Genomic DNA, 22,100 nt, shown 5'->3' with positions numbered 1-22,100 from the left:
GAGGATTATGGTAGTGGATGATTTGTCCCCTATCCTCACTGATTGGGGTCTGGGAATAGGTAGGGCAATCAGGGTTGGAGAGGATGGGAGGAGGGGGGGGGGGGGGGGGGGGGGGGGGGGGGAGCGATGGTGGAGAGGGAATGAAGGAGTTACTCAATATTACAACCTCCCAGCTGAGGATTTTGGCCTGGGAGAGAATGCTAAAGGCTCACTTATTGTGGATTTGGAGGATGTTGGAAAGGCAGCATTGGTGGTACATCTCCAGTGCTCCAGAGGCACCTACTGTATGTGGTCTGCATCTGACAGACATAAACGAGGGAGGGGTTCACTGCTGCCATGTAGACCATGAGCTTCGTGCCGGGTTGAAGGCAAATCCTATTTGGCAGCTGGTTAATCAGACTGTCTAGGGATTACGACGCTGGGAGACAGTACAGTATTTGCATTTCAACTTGAAATAGCTGTTTAGACGAAGAATTGGAACTGAAATACTGAGACAGGAATTCTGAGTCCAGCTCTCGTGTTCAACGCCGCTGCTGCAACTTAACAAGTGCCACGTCGTTTATTACATTCATTTGACAAGCAGCGAACTTGTCTACGACTATTTTTATATAAAGATATATATATTTTAAAAATATTAACATCATCTCTTCCCTCGCACCAAGATTTTTACAGCTTCCTAGTAGATTCGGTACAATTGCGAAATTTGTTCTTAAAACAGAGAACTTTGTTCCGACTCAATGGTTTAACTGACTAAACAGTGAGCAGCACATCGTCAGGAGCTTTAACCTCCGTTTTATCCATGCTACGTAGCCTCGTTTCTTAATTTAATGGACGTTTTAATAAGAAATTGTGTGAAGGATAAACAGATGAACGGACACGAAAGTAAAGCGTTCTTGCAACCGATTCGCTGATATCCGATTGCAATATTATATCGAGCATAACCGCCTGATATGTAGAGTGGGACAAGCTACATACCATCCCAACACCGATTCATAGATGGATTTACTTCCAAAACCCAAATTATGAAATAAAGCCATTTTTGAAGTAATAAATCAAAATTTGAATGTGTCTGTAATCTCAAATGATCAGTGTTGACATGTTGAAACACGTAACATGTATTTGATAGTTTACGCTCAGTGTAAGATTGTACCGGCTCAATTACTCCAGCACTTTGCGACTTTCTTTTTAAAGTCACGAACCATTTATACAACTAACTTTACTTGCAGGAAGTCAAGGGCTGTGATGATTAGTAAATAGTACAATACGATAGGATGCAATCTGGATGCGTTTAGTGCGCAAGGTGATAGGTGTTGTAACGCGTGATGCTGCATTGTGAAAATGTTGTTCCCAATCTCATTCTTGTTTAGTTTAGTTTAACCCGCTCCGCTTCACTTTTGATTGCTATAAGTGTACGTTTCCCGTATATTTCATGTGGTGAGTTATAAATGCCTGGAATGGATCTACTCGGCGAAAATGCCAACCAAAAGCATTGATATTTAACACTAATTAACACCAACATCATCCGGTTTATTTGGTTTCGATATGATGACATTTGATGAGTTAAGATTCTGTAACCGCTTCTAGTTGCAAACCGACTCTCGGTACAAGTGGTTTGTACAGATTGTACAAAATGGTTAATGTACGAAAATTACCCACCTGAAAGCACTCACGGTATCCATTGGATGATCATTTTTTAATCGACTATGTCTAACCAGATTGTCCTTACAAATAATACATCAGAATGAAAAACTAAAACACTGGAGGACTGCCTATTGTATAACACACCATGTGATGACATATAGCTGTTAATATGCTGCTACTTTTATGAATTTGATGCACATCACTGTTTTGATCTAATAATATATATTTAAGAGTAGCAGCAAATTAAATATTAAATTTAGTGCACAAGTTCACATCTTTTCTAACGCCTTTGTTATAACGGGCAATATACGGGAGCAACTTCAGCTACGTGCAAGAAGCAACTGGAAAGGATCAATATGTTGAACGGTCATTATTGCTAAATGCTTCTTGAGTCTGTTAATTAAGGTCCGCACTGATGGCCGGAATTCACAATCTCCGTCCATCGTCCAGAGGCCAATGTCTGCAAAACGACATTTTTTAACGGAATCGCTAGGAACATGACATTGATGAAACACAAGCACATCGACCGACGACATTTAAGGATACTATATAAACTGTCTGCCTTCGCTCACTGAATGATTGTTATAGCCCTCCAGTTGAATGGTCTCCGTTGTGAACGTGTGCCGAGCTCAGTAAATGTCCCTGGAAATAGCATCCAGAATGACAATTCTCTTGCTTGTAAACTAACAAGATAAAACCTGAATATGCTGATTCGAGGCTTCAAGGCACATTAGGTTTGATTGATTACAAAGTAAAGACGCGGCCGTTCATTTAGCACCATGATGTCACCTCATCCAATACGAGTTTAAAAAAAAACGAATATAACATTAAAATCCGGTTATTCATTTTTCAACAAATTCCGGTTGGGTAAACAATGTCCCTTTCGTTTTAAAGCAATTTACAACGTTTTTAACGTGACTAACTCAACACATTTCCAAAACACAAAGTGCTGGAGTAACCTTTCGCGTGAAGAAGAATTCCGACCCGAAACGTCACTTATACTTTATCTCCAGAGATGCTGCCTGTCCTGCTGAGTTGCTCCAGCGTTTTGTGTCTTTCTTCGGTAGAAACCGGCATTTACAGTTCCTTCCTACACATTTACTCATTTGTAAAACGTTTGTACAAACAGATCGCCGAATATTTATGTTTACGAAAGAACTAGAGGTGCTGGAAATATCGGTAGACAAAAAAAGCTGCTTTTTTGTGCTTCACCCGTTGAATATTTCCGATTCGTTAATTTTGCATTTTTGAAAATAAGTTAATGATCCACCTGATGGTTAAATAAACCCTTAAACGTTAGATTCGCCTATAACAAATTTGTCTTAACGTGTTCAAGAAGGAACTGCAGATGCTGGAAGATCGAAGGTACACAAAAATGCTGGAGAAACTCAGCGGGTGCAGCAGCATCTAACGTGTTTACGTGATATGGTTTGACATCATTTTATGTGTGCGGAAAAAAACCCCTTAAATCATGTTGCCCTGAGAGGAGCTCTTGATGACATTTTTTTAAATCCAGTTGGCATGGTCGTTTATATCACGGGGAAATACGTGTGGTGGATATATTTATTGAGATGTTCTCTGTTAGTGAGCAGTGGGAACGGTGTCTCTAAAACGAGTTGGATTTATTACTAGGAGCTCGTTTGGTCACCTAGTACCGGAATGCTGGCCTCTCGGGTTTCAGCAACGTGAAACAGTAGATGGCGTATTTCTTAATTGCGAGAACATTTCTCGACTTTTAGTCTCCGAAAACGTATTGCTTGTGCTGACAGCGCACTCCGCCCCGCACCACCAAACCTAGACCACGGTGATGATACATTTCCATCAAGCTAAGCCTAAACTTGGTCAAATGTAGCAGCGTTCTTTTTATGTATCACAACGAAGTAGGGTTCCTCATAAAGATGTATATTAAAAAGTAAAGAGCACATTAAATGTATGAACAGGACGGGGTTCAAACCATCCCACAGAATAAGCCACTGCAGTAAATATGTTGCGCCAGGAGTTTATAAATAAATCGCCGATTGTATGAATTTTCTGAGACAAGACTCGTAGCGCAATTAACAGGCATAACATCGACAGACCGACCGACACACACACTTCCATCAAACACAGACAGTACTAGCAACTCTCGGTTAGCAGCCAGGTTCTGTCAAAATGGGGGGGGGGGGGGGGGGGGGGGGGGGGGTATGGGGGGGGGGGGGGGGGGGGGCGGGTTAGAACAGCAACAACTAGTTTGTGTGTGTGTTTCTGTAGTTTCAGCCTCAAAAGAAGGACTGGGTGGGAATGGGGGTGGGGTTGGGAGATGAGTAACTAATTCAAACAATTTACACTTTGTACTTTAACCTCTGCAATTTTCATTGTTTAAACAACGTTCGTGAGATCAATGTGACAGGCAAGGGGGATAAGGAAAGAGCATGTTTACAATCATTCTGTCTGATATTTTGAGAATGCAAAACTTGCTTCTTGAAGAATTCTTGATGATCTACAAGTAATTTACATTATGTGTATAAATGTCAAAAATAGTACACAGTTTAATCGTCTGTGAAGTTTTACTCTAGTTATAATTTATATTATGTTCTTAGCAGCCTTAATAAAAAATGAAAGAACATGATCACAGACGATCTTAATTTAAAAATATCCGGGTGATGTGTGCGGTCAACCAAAAGTCCCACTCACGGTGTTTTATGTCAAAGCACGAATAGACCTGATATCAGTCAACGCTTTCTTATGAGAATATGAGCAGGCAGAATTTAACAGAGGTTACAGGTCAAACTACTGTTTAATCTTATTAATAAAAACACTCCATCACCGTAAGGTACGTTTCAAATGTTGACCTGTTGGTGATTGGATAAGGCTTGTAAGAATTGCCCAAATTGACCCATTGACTTTAAGTACATATTTCAGCAAGTCTACTGTAACATTTGTTGACAACTTTAATGAATAAGCTGCGTAAAAAGCTGCCCTAAAGATGCTCGGGTTACGCGCCCTTCATTTATTACCATTCATCAATTATCGCACTAATCAAAACATTTTTTCGTTGCCTCTTTCCTGCTCCTCCAGAATTTGAGGCATGATTGCATCTGTTAATTAGTCGCTAATAGCAAGGTAATACGCGCTTGATGGATAAGCGTGTCGTTGTCAATCACACCACTCATTCATATCTACGGCGGTGGCGCGCTGCGGTCTTTGAGCCTCCACTGGTCACGTGCACAGGATCTGGGCGGGGCAGGAATGAATCCGTCCGGGCAACGTTCTCAATGATTGACATCTGGTCTGGTCAATAGATTTGCCGAGCACCACCCATCGCCGCTCCGATTGCCGCGGTGCCCACCGGGATGTGTAGTTGTTTTGCTTGAGACACCGCCAACTACGGGCAGGAGAGACTACAACCCCCACGCTGCTCTGCGGCGCCCACCGCTCGGCTGCTGCACAGGCTGTCAGTCACCTCGCGTCACGGTGCTTTGCTTATCAAGGTCTGGGAGGAGGGCGCAGTCAATGTGTAGAATACATAAAGAGGGGGGAAATAGCCAGCGTTATCTTCCCTGCAGGGTAAAGATTTTTACTGTACCATGTAAAAACTTCAGTTGCAATCAGCCACCCTCTCTCCTGTTTCACTGCACCCCTCGTATATCGCAGGTTAACAACGAAATGAAACGCAGAAAGATTGCCATCGCAGCTGGGTTTTGCTTCTCATTCTTCCTGGGCACTTTACTGAATTTGTTATTTATCCCCGGTTTTGATCATCACCATCAGCAGCAGCAGCAGCGACAGCGTTTGGAGCACACTGCCCAGGACCAGCACAGCGTCGAGCCGCCTGTGTTTTATAACCGGCTGACTGACCAAGACCTGTTGAAGCAAATTAAAGAGAGGTACGAGGAGGTTGTCCGCTATCGGCAGCAGTCAGCCCCTGCAGCGGCTGCGGTGAGACTGGCCAGACCGCTGGAAAGGCGCTTGATGGACCTCAGGCAGAACAGCTCTCCGGATCAGCCCCAACCCCAGCAGCAGCATCCGCAGAGTCGCCAGGGTTTACACGGGAGCCAACCATTAACTGTTCAAGGAGAAAGCACCTTCGCTTCCAGTAGCCCGCAGACTGACTTTCAATTCCGTTCGCTTTCTTTAAGCTGTCCAGATATTAATAACGCGAGCAGTGTCCATTACTTGGGTTCTGGATACACAAAAGCAGTATACAAAGCGGTTCTTAATCAGACCCTGGCGGTTGCCTTAAAATCGGTGGACTTCGCAGGCCACGACATGGAGAACTGCGTTAAACAATTTGGAACATTGAAAGATTGCTACCGATTGGCGTCGTACAAACTTGTCAAAGAGATGACACTTTTACAGCGGCTACAGCATTCAAATATTCTTAAGGTAGGGACCTGCCAAGCTCATCGGCAACTTATTATTAAACTGTTGCAAACGGGAAGGGAGAAGTATTCGGTTTGTTGGGCTCTTTAATTATTAGTGCAGGGACTCCTGTTCAAAACCCACCCGTCTGATTGATCTACGTGTCAAATAGACGAATGGAAAACAAGTCCTTTACCGGGTGTTTAATGAATACTTTGCTAAAATCTGTTTCTTAATCAGTCACGGCTTCCCCCAAGTGCTCTGGGTAAAAAGCTGAAGGAGCTATGCATAAAACAAACGTTTTCAATTTATGGAAGATATCAATTTTCATTTAGTTTCACAATAAATTAATTGGCCGTGAAGTTGCGCCACTAAATATATATTAAAAATAAATGATTCAGCAACAAGTCTGGCCAATTATTCAGCAATATTTCGGCTCATAATTAACAGCAGAGTTGGATCATGATATTAACGCGCAACAGTCAAAATCCTCACTGACAACTCACTGTAAAAAGTCAGGTAAACAGAATGCTGCGCTGTGGTTTCTAAGATATTTTTTCTAGACGAATCAGCACTTTGATTAAAAGGGTATCCCCCTTTCTCCGCCACTTGTTTGTTGTTTTGTGCAGTTATGTTGATTGCAATAACTGAAGTCCCACATTATCTGTGGCTCCCTTCGGATTTTCTAGTCGCTGAAAGGGGTAGATTTCTGGGATACTGGAGCAAATAAATTGGAGAGGTGCCCAGTTCAGTTCCAAACCTCAGCTGCCTGCTTTACTTTTGATGCAACGATTCTCGACTAGGTACAGTGCTCTCTATAATGTTTGGGACAAAGACCCATCATTTATGTATTTGCCTCTACTCCACAATTTGAGATTTGTAATATAAAAAAATCACATGTGGTTAAAGTGCACAACATGTACATCACCAGTTGCTGGGTGTCTTCTCTAGTGATGCCCTGCCAGGCCCTGCCAGGCCTGTATTGCAGCCACCTTTAGCTTATGCATATTTTGGGGGCTAGTACCCTTCACTTTTCTCTTCTGCATATAAAAGGCATGCTCAATTGGATTTAGATCGGGTGATTGACTTGGCCATTCAAGAAGTGACCATTTTTAGCTTTGAAAAACTCCTTTGTTGCTTTAGCAGTATGTTTGGGATCATTGGTTTGCTGTAGAATGAACCGCCGGCCAATGAGTTTTGAGGCATTTGTTTGAACTTGAGCAGATAGGATGTGTCTATACACTTCAGAATTCATTATGCTACTACCATCAGCAGTTGCATCTTCAATGAAGATAAGTGAGCTAGTACCTTCAGCAGCCATACATGCACAGGCCATAACCCCCCCCCCCCCCCCCCTCCCCCCTCCCTCCACTGTGTTTCACAGATGAGGTGGTATGCTTTAGATCTTGGGCAGTTCCTTCTCTCCTCCATACTTTGCTCTTGCCATCACTCTGATATAAGTTAATTTTCATCTCATATGTCCAAAAGACCTTTTTCCCCCAGAACTGTGGTTGCTCTTTTAAGTACTTGGCAAACTGTAACCTGGCCATCCTATTTCCGTAGCTAACCAGTGGTTTGCATCTTGGTGTGTCACCTCTGTATTTTTGTTCATGAAGACTTCTGCGCACAGTGGTCATTGATAAATCCACACCTGGCTCCTGAAGAGTGTTTCTGATCTGTCGGACAGGTGTTTAGGGATTTTACTTTATTATAGAGAGAATTCTTCTGTCATCAGCTGTGGAGGTCTTCCTTGGCCTGCCATTCCCTTTGTGATTTGTAAGCTCACCAGTGCTGTCTTTCTTCTTAATGATGTTCCAAACAGTTGATTTTGGTAAGCCTCTCGATTGGTTGATGTCTCTAACAGTTTTATTCTTGTTTCTCATTCTCATAATGGCTTATTTGTCTTTCATTGGTACAACTTTGGTCCTCATGTTGATAAACAGCAATAAAGGTTTCCAAAGGTGATGGAAAGACTGGAGGAAAGACTAGGTGCTGAGAGCTCTCTTACACCTGCATTAAGGAGGCAATTAAACACACCTGAACAATTACAAACGCCTGTGAAGCCATGTGTCCCAAACATTACGGTGCCCTGAAATGGGGGGACTATGTATAAACACAGCTGTAATTTCTACATGGTGAAACCAAAATGTATAAAAATGGCCTTTGATAAAATCTGACAATGTGCACTTTAACCACATGTGATGTTTTCTATTACAAATCTCAAATTGTGGAGTACAGAGGCAAATAAATAAATGATGGGTCTGTCCCAAACATTATGGAGGGCACTGTAGTTGGAAGATGCAATCGCACCTTATAGAAGACACGGGCTGAGAAGCTAACACCGCGGCTGACTTTCTGAAGGGTTTTGAAACGACTGTTTCACGGTAGATTTCATCGCCACGGCATGGGGCATCGACTTTTTCCACGAATATTGTTACCGTTTAAAATGGAAATCAGTAAATCTCAGCCCGGATTGGGACACCGGCGAGCAACACACTGGTTGAGGCTAAAAGGCTGTGTTTCCCCAGTGTTTTAAAGCGAAGGTCCTTGCTCGTGTGCAACAACAGTCTGGTACATTATATACGGAATATGTTACAAAGCCAATCACTCAACTTATCACCTTGTGGCTCTTGGCATTTTTAAAAGATTTAGATGTAGTTGTACGTGTTCTATTTTTGCTTGTTTAGTGAATCCACCACGGTTCAATCCTTGTAGAAACAAGACTTGTCATTTTGGTTGTCAGGTCGCCTGTTAATGTGCTAATTCCCCCCGGTCAACCATAATGAGCCCGTTACCAACCCGGGGGGATCCTTCCTGCTGTGACTACCTCGGGCTTTGTTCACGATTAATGATTTGGTTTTAATTTAGAAGAAAAAAAAACTATTGAGGAATCGGCCCTTCAATTAGTCGATTGTGAGGAGCTGCTTTGGACAGCCAGAACGTGTTTGTTCGGTATGATTTTCTTTCAGAATCCAATTGAATAGATCCCTTTCTCCAGAGCTTTTGTGCTTAAATCAACCCCAGAATAAACGAGAACAGATTAACTGTATAATAACATGACAAAGGGAAAAGAAAAACACCAATGTACTTTTGGAGAATTCTGTCGCTTGTACAGTCAGGAATGTCGCAGTTCGTGGAAAAGTGAATGAATTTGTGTTGCTTTCGGCTCGTCAATTTTCTTTGGTTGTCTCCTTTCGAGGTTTATAGATTTAATAATAATAAAAAAAGATTCCAGGGCAGATGGCAGGTTTACGCATAATCTGCATAGGCAATTTGCAAGGTGAAGACTCATTGAGTGTTACAAAGATCAGATCAAACCGATCTCTCCCTTATAACTTGTTCAATCTGAGCTACCTTTTGCCGATTGTACATCTAAATAGTTCCGAGGGCGAAAAATGTAATCCATGAGATAGAGCAGTGCGTTTTTAAGCAAACGGCAGCTTTTTTTTATCATACTGAGACTTGGGTTAATAATTTCCACTATATATAAAAGGACTATATTTTCGGAGAGAGGCATCATATTCTAAGATGTCAAAGAAACAGAACTCGGTAATTTTGTTTTCAGTTTTCATTACTCGGTGGTCCCGCCACTGATGACAAGTCATCGACCTGAAACATCACTTCATATTCACTCTCAGCAGATTCTCTACATATCCTGCTTGACCTGCAGAGCATCTCCAGTATTTGTTTTATTGTTGTTAGTTCCAATATTGTACTTTTGTATAATATGTAAAGGCATTGTATATAACGGTCAGATGTTGGGCTCCATAATATATTGTCATCCAATCGCTCAGCTGTGCAAACCTTTCTCAGCCCATTTGGGTGAAATAGATACTGTCAGATAGGAGTAAATTTCTTTTAGTATGTTTAAGGAACATGAATTTTTAAAATATTAATGTTAATTTGTATATTCCTTCGCGTATAATCAAACCCCTGTTTGGGCTAACATTTGTTCTTAAACGGCTCAATATCAAAATGTATTACGTGTAGCGTAACAGATTTACTCGAGGAAAGTTTGCGTGTCTTACCGGGCAATACTGAGCGCAAAAAGGTCCAAGAATAATGAGGAGGATGTTTTGGAACAGCGGTAAATGAAGGACCCTATAACATTCATTACGTGATGAGTGAATTTTTTTTGCGTGATTTAAAATAAACTGCAAATTTTAAGCTCTATAACTAATGTTCACGTGTACTGATGGCGTGAAACTATTTAAATTTGTATTTTAGACAGTGTTGTTTAAGGAATACATAAACCTCCGGCCTTACTGTTGATAATTGGAAATATCATACGGAGGTTTTGATGGTTGGCGCGGGTGGATGTGCCGAAGAGCTTGTTAGTGTTGTGTACCACTCGACATTCGACCGATAATCAGGGCCGTTTAAATTGTTCGATGCCGAGTTTAAAAGGTACAAAGTGGTTGAATTGGAAAATCCACCTCTAAAAGGCTCGAATAGGCCTGTAAAAGTGTATTGCCTATCTTGGGACAGATAACCAGTAACACAACCTAAACTATATTAATTCTTTGCTTGGGGAAACTGTTCATAGGTCACTTTTCAGTTTCCCCACTCGCTCATTAAACTCAATTAAGTTCTTTGAGACGAATTTTGCATATGCAGATACGGTTATCTTGCTACGAAATCCCATTTTCTCGTCTCTCCGGGAGCAGGTGTCTTGGGGCAGGGAGCAACGATGTGTCTTTCAGCAAGCGTGGTTTAATTAGTTAGGATTGGGTTGGAGGGTCGCCAGGGCAAAATCGATACGGATCACTGATTTACTGTATGACCAGACATTTAGTTAGTACAAATTGCACTCGCTTTGTCACGGAAGCGGGAAAGTCCCCTTTCCTTCATTGCCCCACCCACCGCACTCGGAACTTTCCATTTCTATGCTAATATTTTAACAATTCCGTCAACCATTTAAAAAGACCCAAGAAGAAGTGCAGAAGTCTCACGGCTAAAAACAATGCTTATAAATATAACCAACAATGTACACTGTCACTAAATAACCCTGAGCCGTCATTTATTGAAGGATATTTGCAGGGATGTCAGAGATTTTCTCCACGCACGTTGCAAGCTAGGAGGGCATTGAATTGTAAAAATGCATTTTAAAAACACACTATAATCAGCTCCGCGGTCGATCACCGGTGGGTCGCAGTAGTAGAGACGCCCTTCTTCCTGAAATCAATGGATTTTCGTCCTGGTGGCATTCTTTCTAATTAAAGGAGCTGCTAATCCGCTCCTGATATACTAATCTTATTGGGGCTTTTTTTTAAATCTATCACCCACTGGGAAAACAGTATTTGCATCTGTGCGCATTGAGTTAACAAAGTACAGCCAAGCCTCGAGTTAACAAAATACAACAGACTAACTGCCTCATTCTATGAGTTCACGAACATATTTAGTGTGAAAGGTGCACATTGCTTTCACAATCTACACTGTCGTGTGTTGCTGAAATGTGTAGATATTAAGTGGATGATTTAAAGAGAGCTTTCTGAAAAACTACCTGCCGCCAGATTGGAAGTGTTACTGGCTCACTTGTGTCCAGTGTAGCCGTTTCAAACAGGGAGTTCATACACCTATTCCTTTTCTCCAGAGATGCTGCCTGACGCGCTGAGTTACTCCGACACTTTAGATCCAGCCTTTTCTTTTATTGGACGTGGCAGCATTGTGCATTTGAATGAATGTAGAAATAAGGAACTGCAAATGTTGGTTCGCAACAAAAAAAAAGACACAAAGTGTTGAAGTAACTACAGACAGCATGAACAGGGAGAGGTGACGTTTTGGCTGAATGTTGTTTTGAAGAGTACTATGTGCCCTCCCATTCTAGAGATTCCTTTGCGAAGTTTAGGATTAGCATTTGCTCTACAGTAAGCACATTATTAGATGCAGAAATACTGGACACTGAAGCTGTCAGGTTCGCTGTGGCGGGAGAAGGGAACGATGACAGATGCCCTTTAACCTGGTTGCTTTCCGCTTGGTATATTACCATTGATCGATTGCCTGTCATTTTCCACTCCGCATTTCACCAGCAGCTGAGGGCGTTCTTTGTTCCCCCGACTCTAGGAGAGGGAGGATGGGAGCGCGGTAGAGGTGCGCTCGCCACTCTACCCAGAGCCTCGGGTGTCCCGGCCCCACGGCGGGAGCCGGCGGCAGACTGAAGCGTGTCCCGTGTCACCGCTCAGCCCGCCCATCCACCCAGCGAACCTCCTACTGTCAACTCTTCCTTTGCAAAGATATGCCGTGCCAGTTGCTTCCATTCACCGCGACACAAACGCGATCCCTTGAGTCCCGCCTGTTGACTGTTACTAAGACCATTGCCACCCCTCGACATGTAAACCCCGGCCCACGGCGGCAGGACTCGCCGATCACCGCCATGCGATGGGGAGGAGGGGGGAATGCTGAATGCAAGCGCTGTGCAATGCATCGGGTCCGTCCCGCTGCAATCACCCGTAATCGTTAACCCCTGATCGTCCACCAACTCCCGCGAATGAAAACGCGAACTGGAGTTTAAAGCGCCCCGAGTTAACATTTCCCGTATATTCTCTACGTATATATTTTTTTTTAAACAGAAGAGTGATTCATTCATAGTTGCTGACCTACGGAATGTAATCATCTAATATATAAATATCAATAAAAGAAGCCGCAAAGTGCTGGAGTAACCCAGCAGGTCAGGCAGCATCTCTGGAGAACATGGGTGGGTGGGTGACATTTCGGGCTTGTGGCGCTTCTTCACTCAAATATTAATTCCCATCAAATACCCGAAGAGCCATTTCAATCAATTCCGTTTAGTTGTATAATGTAGGAACAAGGGATTAAAATTAGTAATCTGAGATGAAAGCGGCACCACGGTGTTATAAATTGAACTGTTTTCATTTATTGTGAGATAACCACAGAAAAAATGGAAATGAAAGTTACTACTTAAGACGCAATATTAAATAATTAAGTATTAAGTATGTGAAATATTAAATATTAAATATTAAATATTAAATATTAAGTATGTGAAAGCAAAATTTGCACCATCAGGTACAGTTAAATCCCGAGGTGTTAGATTCTCTCAAGCAATTATCACTTTGACTTCCCACAAGCAAAGCTCTCACTATAGGATCTTTGACCACAAGTGTCATTTATACGAGGGTTGTTTCGAATATTGGAGTTCTGCATCCTTAAACTAGGTCACAATATTTACATTACTGCATCCTGCTGTACTTTCTCACTGCACTTTCTAAGCAGCATTAAAAAGGTCCACCCAGATTTAGCGACATAATTGCAAATTGATGGCTCGTAAACCTCGTCTCCTGGAACCAAACTGTAATTTTTAATGAAATTGTAATTCTAACCTTGGGTTTGTTTCAATTCACTTCACTTTTCTAAGGACTTTCTCAAGGTTTGTCATGCCTTTCATAATTTTAATGAAAAAATATTCAAGTATAGAAAATGTTGTTGCGAAAAAAAGGGGGAGAGTATTCGGCCCATCAGTATTAAATTTGCATTTGGGGAATCAGTCTGAAGAAACGGCCCTGACTCCCTTCTTGGGAGTGGCAACGGCTGCCTTTCCCTCCACAGAGTTTGCCTGATTCTCTGAGTTACTCCAGCATTTTGTGTTAAGCATAATTGTCGCACCATTTGGTATTCTAAAGCAATGTGAAAAGGATTAATGAAGTATTGTTTTTGCTTACTTAGGACCTGATAAATAAATCATCAATGAATGCAGTATTCTAAAGCTAGAAGATCAAATCAATTATCAAGAATATAATTCAAGGGTGGATCTAGATTTTACTCACATTTACATAGATGAATGATAAGGAATAGGGTATTTCACCTGGAGCAGGAATGAAGTAGATAACGATAGATATGACATCGTGACAAGGAGCATGAATGGAAAGGCACATTTCTTTAAATCTAACTATGGTACAATTAGAATTCTGTTAAAAAAAACCCCATTGGAAATGAATAGGCTGATGCCTGTAAAATAACCTACAATTTGTGAGAGTGCTTATAAAATTACAAGTACTTTGCCAGTGCTTTTTCTTGGCCTGACCTATGTGTAAATCCTGTCTCTCTGGGTGAAAATATCACACCTCTCCTCTAATCCTTTCAGCAATTATTTTAAATCAGAGCCCTCTGTTTTTTTATCTTTCACTCTTTTGAAGTCACATGTTATTTTGTACATTTCAATTAATTAAAGAGGCAATGGCAAGGGGGCCATTACCATTTCCACCAGGGAGCGCCGCACGGTGGCAGCCTCGCCAACAGTCTGTCTGTCTTTTCATCTTTTTTTTGTTATTTTTAGTGTGTTTTAAAAGTTTGTGTTAATGTTCTCTGGTTTGTTTTATTTGAAAGTCTCACATCACTAAGATCACCCCTTATCCTCCTGCGCTCCAAGCAATAAATTCCCAGCCTGCGCAACCTCTCCCTTTAGGTCAGATCCTCGAGTGCCAGCAACATCCTGTAGATCTTCTCTGTACCTTTTCCAGCTTGATAACATCTTTCCTGCAGTAGGATGAACAAGACTGAACACGATACTCTGAATGTGCCCTCGCCAATGTCATAACCTCCCAATTTCTAAATACAATACTCTGACTGATGAAGGCCAATGTACAGTCCGGTTTTCCCCCGAGTTATGGATGCCTGACCGATGGAAACCCACAACACATGATCGAGCCTTTGGAAAACTGATGGGATAGATCGGGATGGATTTGCTGGATACTGCAGCACTCCACTTATTCTTTGCAGGGTGAGAAGGGGTCATTTCTGCATGCCTCACTCTGTTATCTGGTGAGCAGAACATAATAATAATAATAATGGATGGGATTTATATAGCGCCTTTCTAATACTCAAGGCGCTTTACATCGCATTATTCATTCACTCCTCAGTCACACTCGGTGGTGGTAAGCTACTTCTGTAGCCACAGCTGCCCTGGGGCAGACTGACGGAAACGTGGCTGCCAATCTGCGCCTACGGCCCCTCCGACCACCACCAATCACTCACACACATTCACACACATTCACACACAGGCAAAGGTGGGTGAAGTGTCTTGCCCAAGGACACAACGACAGTATGCACTCCAAGCGGGTACAGCACAACGGTACAGCACAAGAACAGTCCCTTTGGCCCACAGTTTTGTTCCAAACACAATGCCAAGACCAACTTTCATCTGCCTGCAAATGATCCATATCCCTTCATTCCCTGCATATTCATATACCTATCCAAAATGTTCTTAAATGTCACTATCATATCTGCCCCAAACATCATCCGTGACAATGTGCTCTTGGCACTAACCAGCCTTTGTTAAATAAACATGCCTTAAAGCTATGCCCTATATATATTTGATTTTCCATCCTTGGAAAAAAGTTCTGACTGTTGACCCTATCTTAGCCTCACATCATTTAATGTACTTCTATTAGGTCTCCCTGCAACCACTGGCATTCTAAATAAAACAATCCAAGTCTGTCCAACCTCTCCCTGTAGCCAATGTCCCCTAATCCAGGCATCGTAAACCTCCTCTGCACCCTATCCAAAGCTCTGCTTCCTTCCTCTAATGGGGCGACCAGAGCTGTTTGCAATATTCTAAATACAGCTTAACCAAAGTCCTGTAAAGCTGTACCATGACTTTCTGTTGCAATCAATGCCCCGAGCAATGAAGGTATGCATACCACATGCTAAGGTAGACACAAAATGCTGGAGTAACTCAGCGGGACAGGCAGCAACTCTGGAGAGAAGGAATGGGTGACGTTTCGGATCGAGACCCTTCTTCAGACCATATTCTATGATAGACACGAAATGCTGGTGTCTATCTTCGGTGTAAACCAGCATCTGCATTTTCATCCAAAGCATAACATATGCCCTCTTTATCATGCTATCTATCTGTGTTGCCACTTTCAGGGAGTTATGGAATTGGACTCCAAGATCCCTCTGAACATCAGAACAAGAACCGTCTGAACATGAATGCATCTTGTGGCTGATCTTCCTGAGCCTCCTCGCTCTCCCATTACAGCGGTTTCTATGATCCTCTCCCACCCACGGCTTTTGCTCATTCCTGACGTGAACAGTTCGGTATACGAACAGTTTTTAGGAATGGAACCCTGCAGTGATCCAAAAATGACAACTCCCCACGATCCTCTTGCGTATTAATAATATATCTGTTTTTATAAATAACGAAAAAAACGCTAGATCTCCCTGGTTATCCACCATGTTTCTAAGTGCAATTGCCCCAACCTTAATATGCCTAAATGTTCTTCACCACGGAGAATTCTATGTTTACATGAGTAACCTTTTTCTTGGACATTTAACCTTACTAAAACTATATATTACCACCTGTTTGATATATTTTCTGGATATATTTTGCATGGCCTCATCTCATTCAGATTTATTTTTAATATAGTATCTGAGTTATCCACATCTTTTTCTTTGATGACTTACAATTTAGACTCATTTTTTCTCCCAACTTACTTAGACAGAGTCAAATGTGTCCCTTTATTCCTCCTCCATAGAACGATACACATCACTCAGTGTGTAAATTAAAATAACATGTTTGGTTATACCAGAGTCTTGTGTAATCTCACCTTTGGAGTTTAGGTGAACGTTCCACTATTTTACTGCATATATGCATTTACAAAGTACAATAGTTTGCAATAGTTTGCTGAGCCTGATTTAAGGTCTCAACACAAAACGTCATCTATTCCCTTTCTCCAGAGATGCTGCCTGACCCGCTGAGTTACTCCAGCTCTTTGTGTCTATCTACAATAGTTTGCAAGATGTTTCACTTACATGAGGCAACCTCTTTTTTTAGTAAGGGCTTTCAAATAAACTTCTTATCCTCTTGCTGAATGAAAAATGTCCGCCCAAAGAAATTCAGAAAAATGCCACAGTGCTGTGCTTTTAAAATACAAAGCAGTGCTGGATTCTGGCAGAAGAACCCTTCTGAATCACACTAAGATTCTCCCTCCAGTGATTCTACTTGCTATTCACCTCACACAACAAAACAGAGCCCATTTTTCTTGCATATTCATTCATGAGGGGCTGCTGGTTGCATGCCGTTAACTTGCTGATGACAGCTTAATAAGGTCCTCACTTTGTGTTTCATCCCAATGAGCTTGTCGAGCTTTGTGTGGCAGGCTAACCTTTCCTCTTTTTTCTGAGCATGGGGCAGCTGTGTCACTATTATTTAGAAGAATGAAGGATCTTTGAGAGGCCGTGGTGTGACAGATTACACTAAGATTGTCTTACTCATGAAAACGTACAAGATTCTCTGTTAGAATTAATAGAGATAACAGAGGATAATCTAATCTTATAAATGTAAGCCATGTTATAGTAGGGAACTGTAGAATTTGGAAAAAGATCCAAATTCAATAGTAATGTAAATTCAGTCACTTTGATTCCATGGCCTGTTCTCTTGTCCAAACATAATTAATTACCTTTTTACTAAAACAACCATGAGTTGTCGTGAGGTGCAAATTGATATGAAAAAAATGTGTCCTGCAAAGTAAAACTTTGTTATTTTAAAGAGACATAGAGTAATACAGCATGGAAACAGGATTTTCGACCCAACCTGTCCATGCTGACCAAGGTGCCCCATCTAAATTAGTCCCATTTGCTCGCATTAGAACACAGTACAATATAGCACAGGAACGGGCCCTTCAGCCCTCAATGTTTGTGCCAAACATGATAACTAGTTAAACTGATCTCATCAGCCTGTACATGATCCATATCTGTCAATTTCATGCACTACCATGTGCCTACCCAAAAGCCTCTTAAATGCCACTATCGTATCTGCCTCCACCACCATCCCTGGCATTGCTTTCCAGGCCCCCACCACTCTCTGTGCAAAAAATTGCTCTGCACACCTCCATTAAACTTTCTGCCTCTCACCTTATAGTATGCCCTCTTGTGTTGGACATTTCAACCCTGGGACTGTGTTTCTATCTATGTTTCTCATAATGTTTTATACTTCTATCAAGTCTCCCCTCAACCTCTGGCCTTCCAGAGAAAACAATCCAAGTCTTTTCTCACCAGCACTGTCTGAAGCCACCTTCTAGACACACAACCCTCTACACCTTTCCTATCCATGCACCTGTCTGAAGAAAGGTCTCGACCCGATATGTCACCTATTCCTTTTCTCCAAAGATGCTGCCTGACCAGCTGAGTTACTCCAGCTTTTCGTGTTTATCTTTGGTTTAAACTAGCATCTGCTGTTCCTTCCCACACACCTGTCCAAATCCCTCTTAAATATTGTTATTGTACTTGTCTTAACCACTTGGTGTGGCAGCTCATTTCATATATGCGCAAAGTTCTCCTTGGGTCCCTTTTAAATCTTCCACCTCAGGCCCTCGTGTTCTTGCAACATTCTTGTAAAACTTCTATGCAATCTTCCTAGCTTTCTGACATATTTTCTCAGCAGGGTAACCAAAGCTGTATATAGTACTCCAAGAGAGGCCTCACCACCATCTTATTCTAAGGCTACATCATGTCCCAATTCCTTTATTCAATGCCCTGACTGATGAAGGTGCAATGGCTGTGGAATTCTCTGACACAAAATCTCTGCCACAGCATTCTCTGCCACAGAAGACAGTTCACTGGATGTTTTCAAGAGAGAGTTAGATATAGCTCTTAGGGCTAATGGAATCAAGGCATATGGGGAGAAAGCAGGAACTGATATTGGATGATCAGCCATGATCATATTGAATGTCAGTGCAGGCTCGAAGGACCGAATGGCCTACTCCTGCACCTATTTTCTATGTTTCGAAGCATGCCAGATGCCTTGTTCTCCACCCTGTTTATTTGTGAGTAATCCAGAAATGACTACTCACAAGGACCTGCTTTTTACCTTATTTCCAAACTACCTTTTTCCCTCCCACAGGACCCCACCCTTTTCCTACCAATGTTCTACATATGACTTTTGTCTGCTCACCATCCTCCTTGAGAATGTTCAGTAAGTGCTCAGAGATACCCTGGACCCTGACATTCCATCCCGGTATTGAGTCTCATATTACTATTGGCGACTCTACCATTTCCTGCTGGACCACAGAGCCGGTCAAGATGCCACTGACCAGGGCACTGCAAGGTCATCCTCTGCAAGGTCAACATCCCACCCAAGGGTAACCAATGAGGTTTACCTGTTACCGAGGGGAATGGCTGCAGGGAAACCTTATCTATATTACTAAAAGTAAGATCTTGACCGCTTTTGACTCACTGCTATGTGATTTCCGAGAGAAGGCCGCCACTTACTGCCGTCATTTTTGGCCACCTCGTTCAGAGCCCCCATCCGCCGGACTGGACTGGAGGATTTTTCCCATTGATGAAAAATCGGAGAGATATTAATGTTTTTAAAAAATTCACCGTTCTCTCTGCTGCCCCTGCTGGTGGGAGCGGGGAGGGACTATAAAACCCGGAAGACACTCAGTCTCTGCAAGATGGAGGAAGCTGGAGGGTTATGTCTCTCTGAGCTCTGAATAATACTGAACACATATCTACTCAACTGTGAGTGCCCTTAATGTGGTTTGAAAATGAAAATATGGTTGCTTTGAAATGCTACACTGCAAAAAAAAATGGCTGTGTTGGTGGTGGTAACTGCTTTGAAAGGCTTCACTGCAAATCGTTTTTGTCTGATGGTGGTGTCTGTGCAGTGGTTTTTATCCATGTTTGTTTTAAAAATAAATCTGTATTTAACAAGGCGAATATTTAAAAAAAATAAAATCTGTATTTAACAACGCAAATTCGTATTTCCGTACAAAATCCGGAAAATTAGGGCGGGGCCCCATTAGGCGCTGGGCCCAATTGGGAGAAATCGGTCCAATCAGCTTAAGGCCGGCCCTGCCTGGGAGTTTCCCTGATCTCTCATATCCTGCAGGAGGAACATTCCATTATCCTAACTGCCATCCTTACTGCACAGTCTGAAGAGCAAAGTTAAGACTTTTTTCTGTTCTTACTTATACCTCTGTTCAGCCTCTTCGCTGAAGCCTCACGAGCCAAGGCCTCACAAAGCAGAAGCATTAACCCTTGCAATTCAAAATGAACGCTTGTGACTCACACACAGACTCACAAAAGGCCACTCCAAAATGGCCCCTCTACTAAGGCCTAACTCTTTGATTCTGAAGCTCACACATCCCTGCCTAAATGCTGCTGTTTAAATCTCCCATGCTCCTCCCCTCCTCGGCTCCTCTATCTCTTGGGAAATGGGTACAATTCAACGCAGAATATAAAATATATTCTGAGGATAATTTATAATTAAGTGGTAAAGACTGAACAACCTGGAAACCCAGTGATTAGGCAGAAATTAAGTTTAACATTACATTTCAATTAACACCTGGTGTTCACAAGTACATTAACAAATGTGAGAGAAGTTGTTATTGTTGAACATTTATGGCATAAATTAACTTCTTTAAATTGTTTTTGTTCTTCAAGAGTTCAGTCATTGTATTTGATTTATTTCCACCACATGCATGCAGTGCTCAGTTTATGAATGCATTTACTCATTTATTTGATTCTGACAAATAGATGGCAATAGATTAGTCTTTAAGTATATTTGAACCATTTAATGGACGCAACTTTTCTCGCTAAACATATATGATGTTGTGTAGAATTTTCCACAGATGTGAAATTTGGAAGCTTTAATTAAATTGTGCATAAATTTGCAATAACTTACTCAGTTTGAGTTCCATTTTATAGACTGGTAAACTGCAAGAAACAACAATAGTTGGGAGTTGCACCAGCTTGTTGTGTAACCCCCCCCCCCCCCACAAAATGCCCACAATTTATCAATGTCAATAATCATAATCATACATTATTAGCCATATGTTTTGTAACATACGAGGAATTTGATTTGCCATACAGTCATACCAATAAAAAGCAACAAGACACACTAAATACATTTTAACATAAACATCCACCACAGTGACTCCCCCACATTCCTCATCATGATGGAAGGCGAGAAAAAAGTTCAATCTCTTCCCTTCTTTGTTCACCCGCGGTCGGGGGCCACGAGCCTTCCTTTGACGGGACGATCTTCGCTCCCGTAGCCGGCGGTCGGGCCCTCCGCGTCGGGGTGATCAAGCTCCCACATCGGGGGGATCTCAGCTTCCCGCGCCGGGCGATCGGACCCCGGGTCGAGGTTAGTCGAACCTCCTATGACTTTGGAGTTTCCCGACATCAGCCTCTACCTGAGACTGCAAGCTCCTCGATGGTGAAATCCGCAGGCTGTGGTTGGAGCGTCGATCCCAGACAAGGGATCGCAGGCTCCGATGGTAGGTCCACGGCCCCATTGTGGGGCTCAAAGTCAGTCTCGAGCAAGGCCACCAGCTCCATGATGTTAGGCCACAGAGCGACCAGAGATACGATCCGGAAAACAATCGCATCTCCGGCAAGGTAAGAGATTGAAAAAAGTTTCCCTCTACCCCCTCCCCAACCCCCTACATAAAACAAACCAGAGAACATTAACACACTTTTTAAAGCACACTAAAAATAACAAAAAATACACAAATACAGACAGACCGTTGGCGAGGCTGCCATCGCTGAGTGCACCACCCGGTGGACTAAGGCGATCAATAAGGCGATCAAGGTGCCCAATGCACTGGGGGAAAAGGCATAGATAGAGTGGATGTGGAAAGGGTGTTTCCATTGATGGGAGAGTCTAGGACCAGAAGTCATAGCCTCAGGATGAAAGGGTGCTCTTTTAGTCAGTGGGTAGTGAATCTGTGGAACTCATTGCCACAGAGGGCTGTGGAGGCCAAGTCAGTAGATATTTTTAAGGCAGAGATAGACAAATTCTTGTTTAGAACGGGTGTCAAGGGTTATGGGAAGAAGGCAGGAAAATTGGATTAGGAGATAGAGATTAGCCATGATTGAATGGCGGAGTGGACTCGATGGGCCAAATGGCCTAATTCTACTCCTATAACTTGTGAATGTGAAAAAGGCATTGATGATTGAAATGTCATGCATATGATGTCATTGGGATTTAACATAAGGCACCTTGTTGAGGTCAAGCAGAGAAAGCTTTACTCTGCAGGTAACCAATATTATAATTCGACTCCATACTTGGACACTGATGTTAGACATAAGCAGTGGGCAAACACTACCACACTACACAGAGAAATTTGAAACTAATCATCTCTCAAAAGAATTTG

The 22,100-nt window shown here is 42.3% G+C and overlaps 1 protein-coding gene across 2 annotated transcripts in view; it reads left to right on the top strand.

The window, feature by feature from the left end:
• The first annotated feature begins 5,064 nt into the window (after positions 1-5,064).
• pkdcc (protein kinase domain containing, cytoplasmic) overlaps positions 5,065-22,100 on the top strand; it is a 53,612-nt gene continuing 36,576 nt past the window's right edge. The window contains exon 1 of one of the 2 annotated variants that reach the window (XM_033025571.1): positions 5,065-6,006. In XM_033025571.1, coding sequence (XP_032881462.1) covers positions 5,134-6,006 — 873 coding nt within the window. In that variant the 5' untranslated portion in view covers positions 5,065-5,133. The remainder of the gene's footprint in view (positions 6,007-22,100) is intronic. The other variant, XM_033025570.1, reaches the window with a different exon arrangement.

This window comes from Amblyraja radiata, chromosome 8 (assembly GCF_010909765.2).
Source record: "Amblyraja radiata isolate CabotCenter1 chromosome 8, sAmbRad1.1.pri, whole genome shotgun sequence".
In the NCBI taxonomy this organism is placed as follows: domain Eukaryota; kingdom Metazoa; phylum Chordata; class Chondrichthyes; order Rajiformes; family Rajidae; genus Amblyraja; species Amblyraja radiata.
The sequence above is the reverse complement of the archived record's forward strand: the minus strand, read 5'-3'. Positions and strand labels throughout refer to the sequence as shown.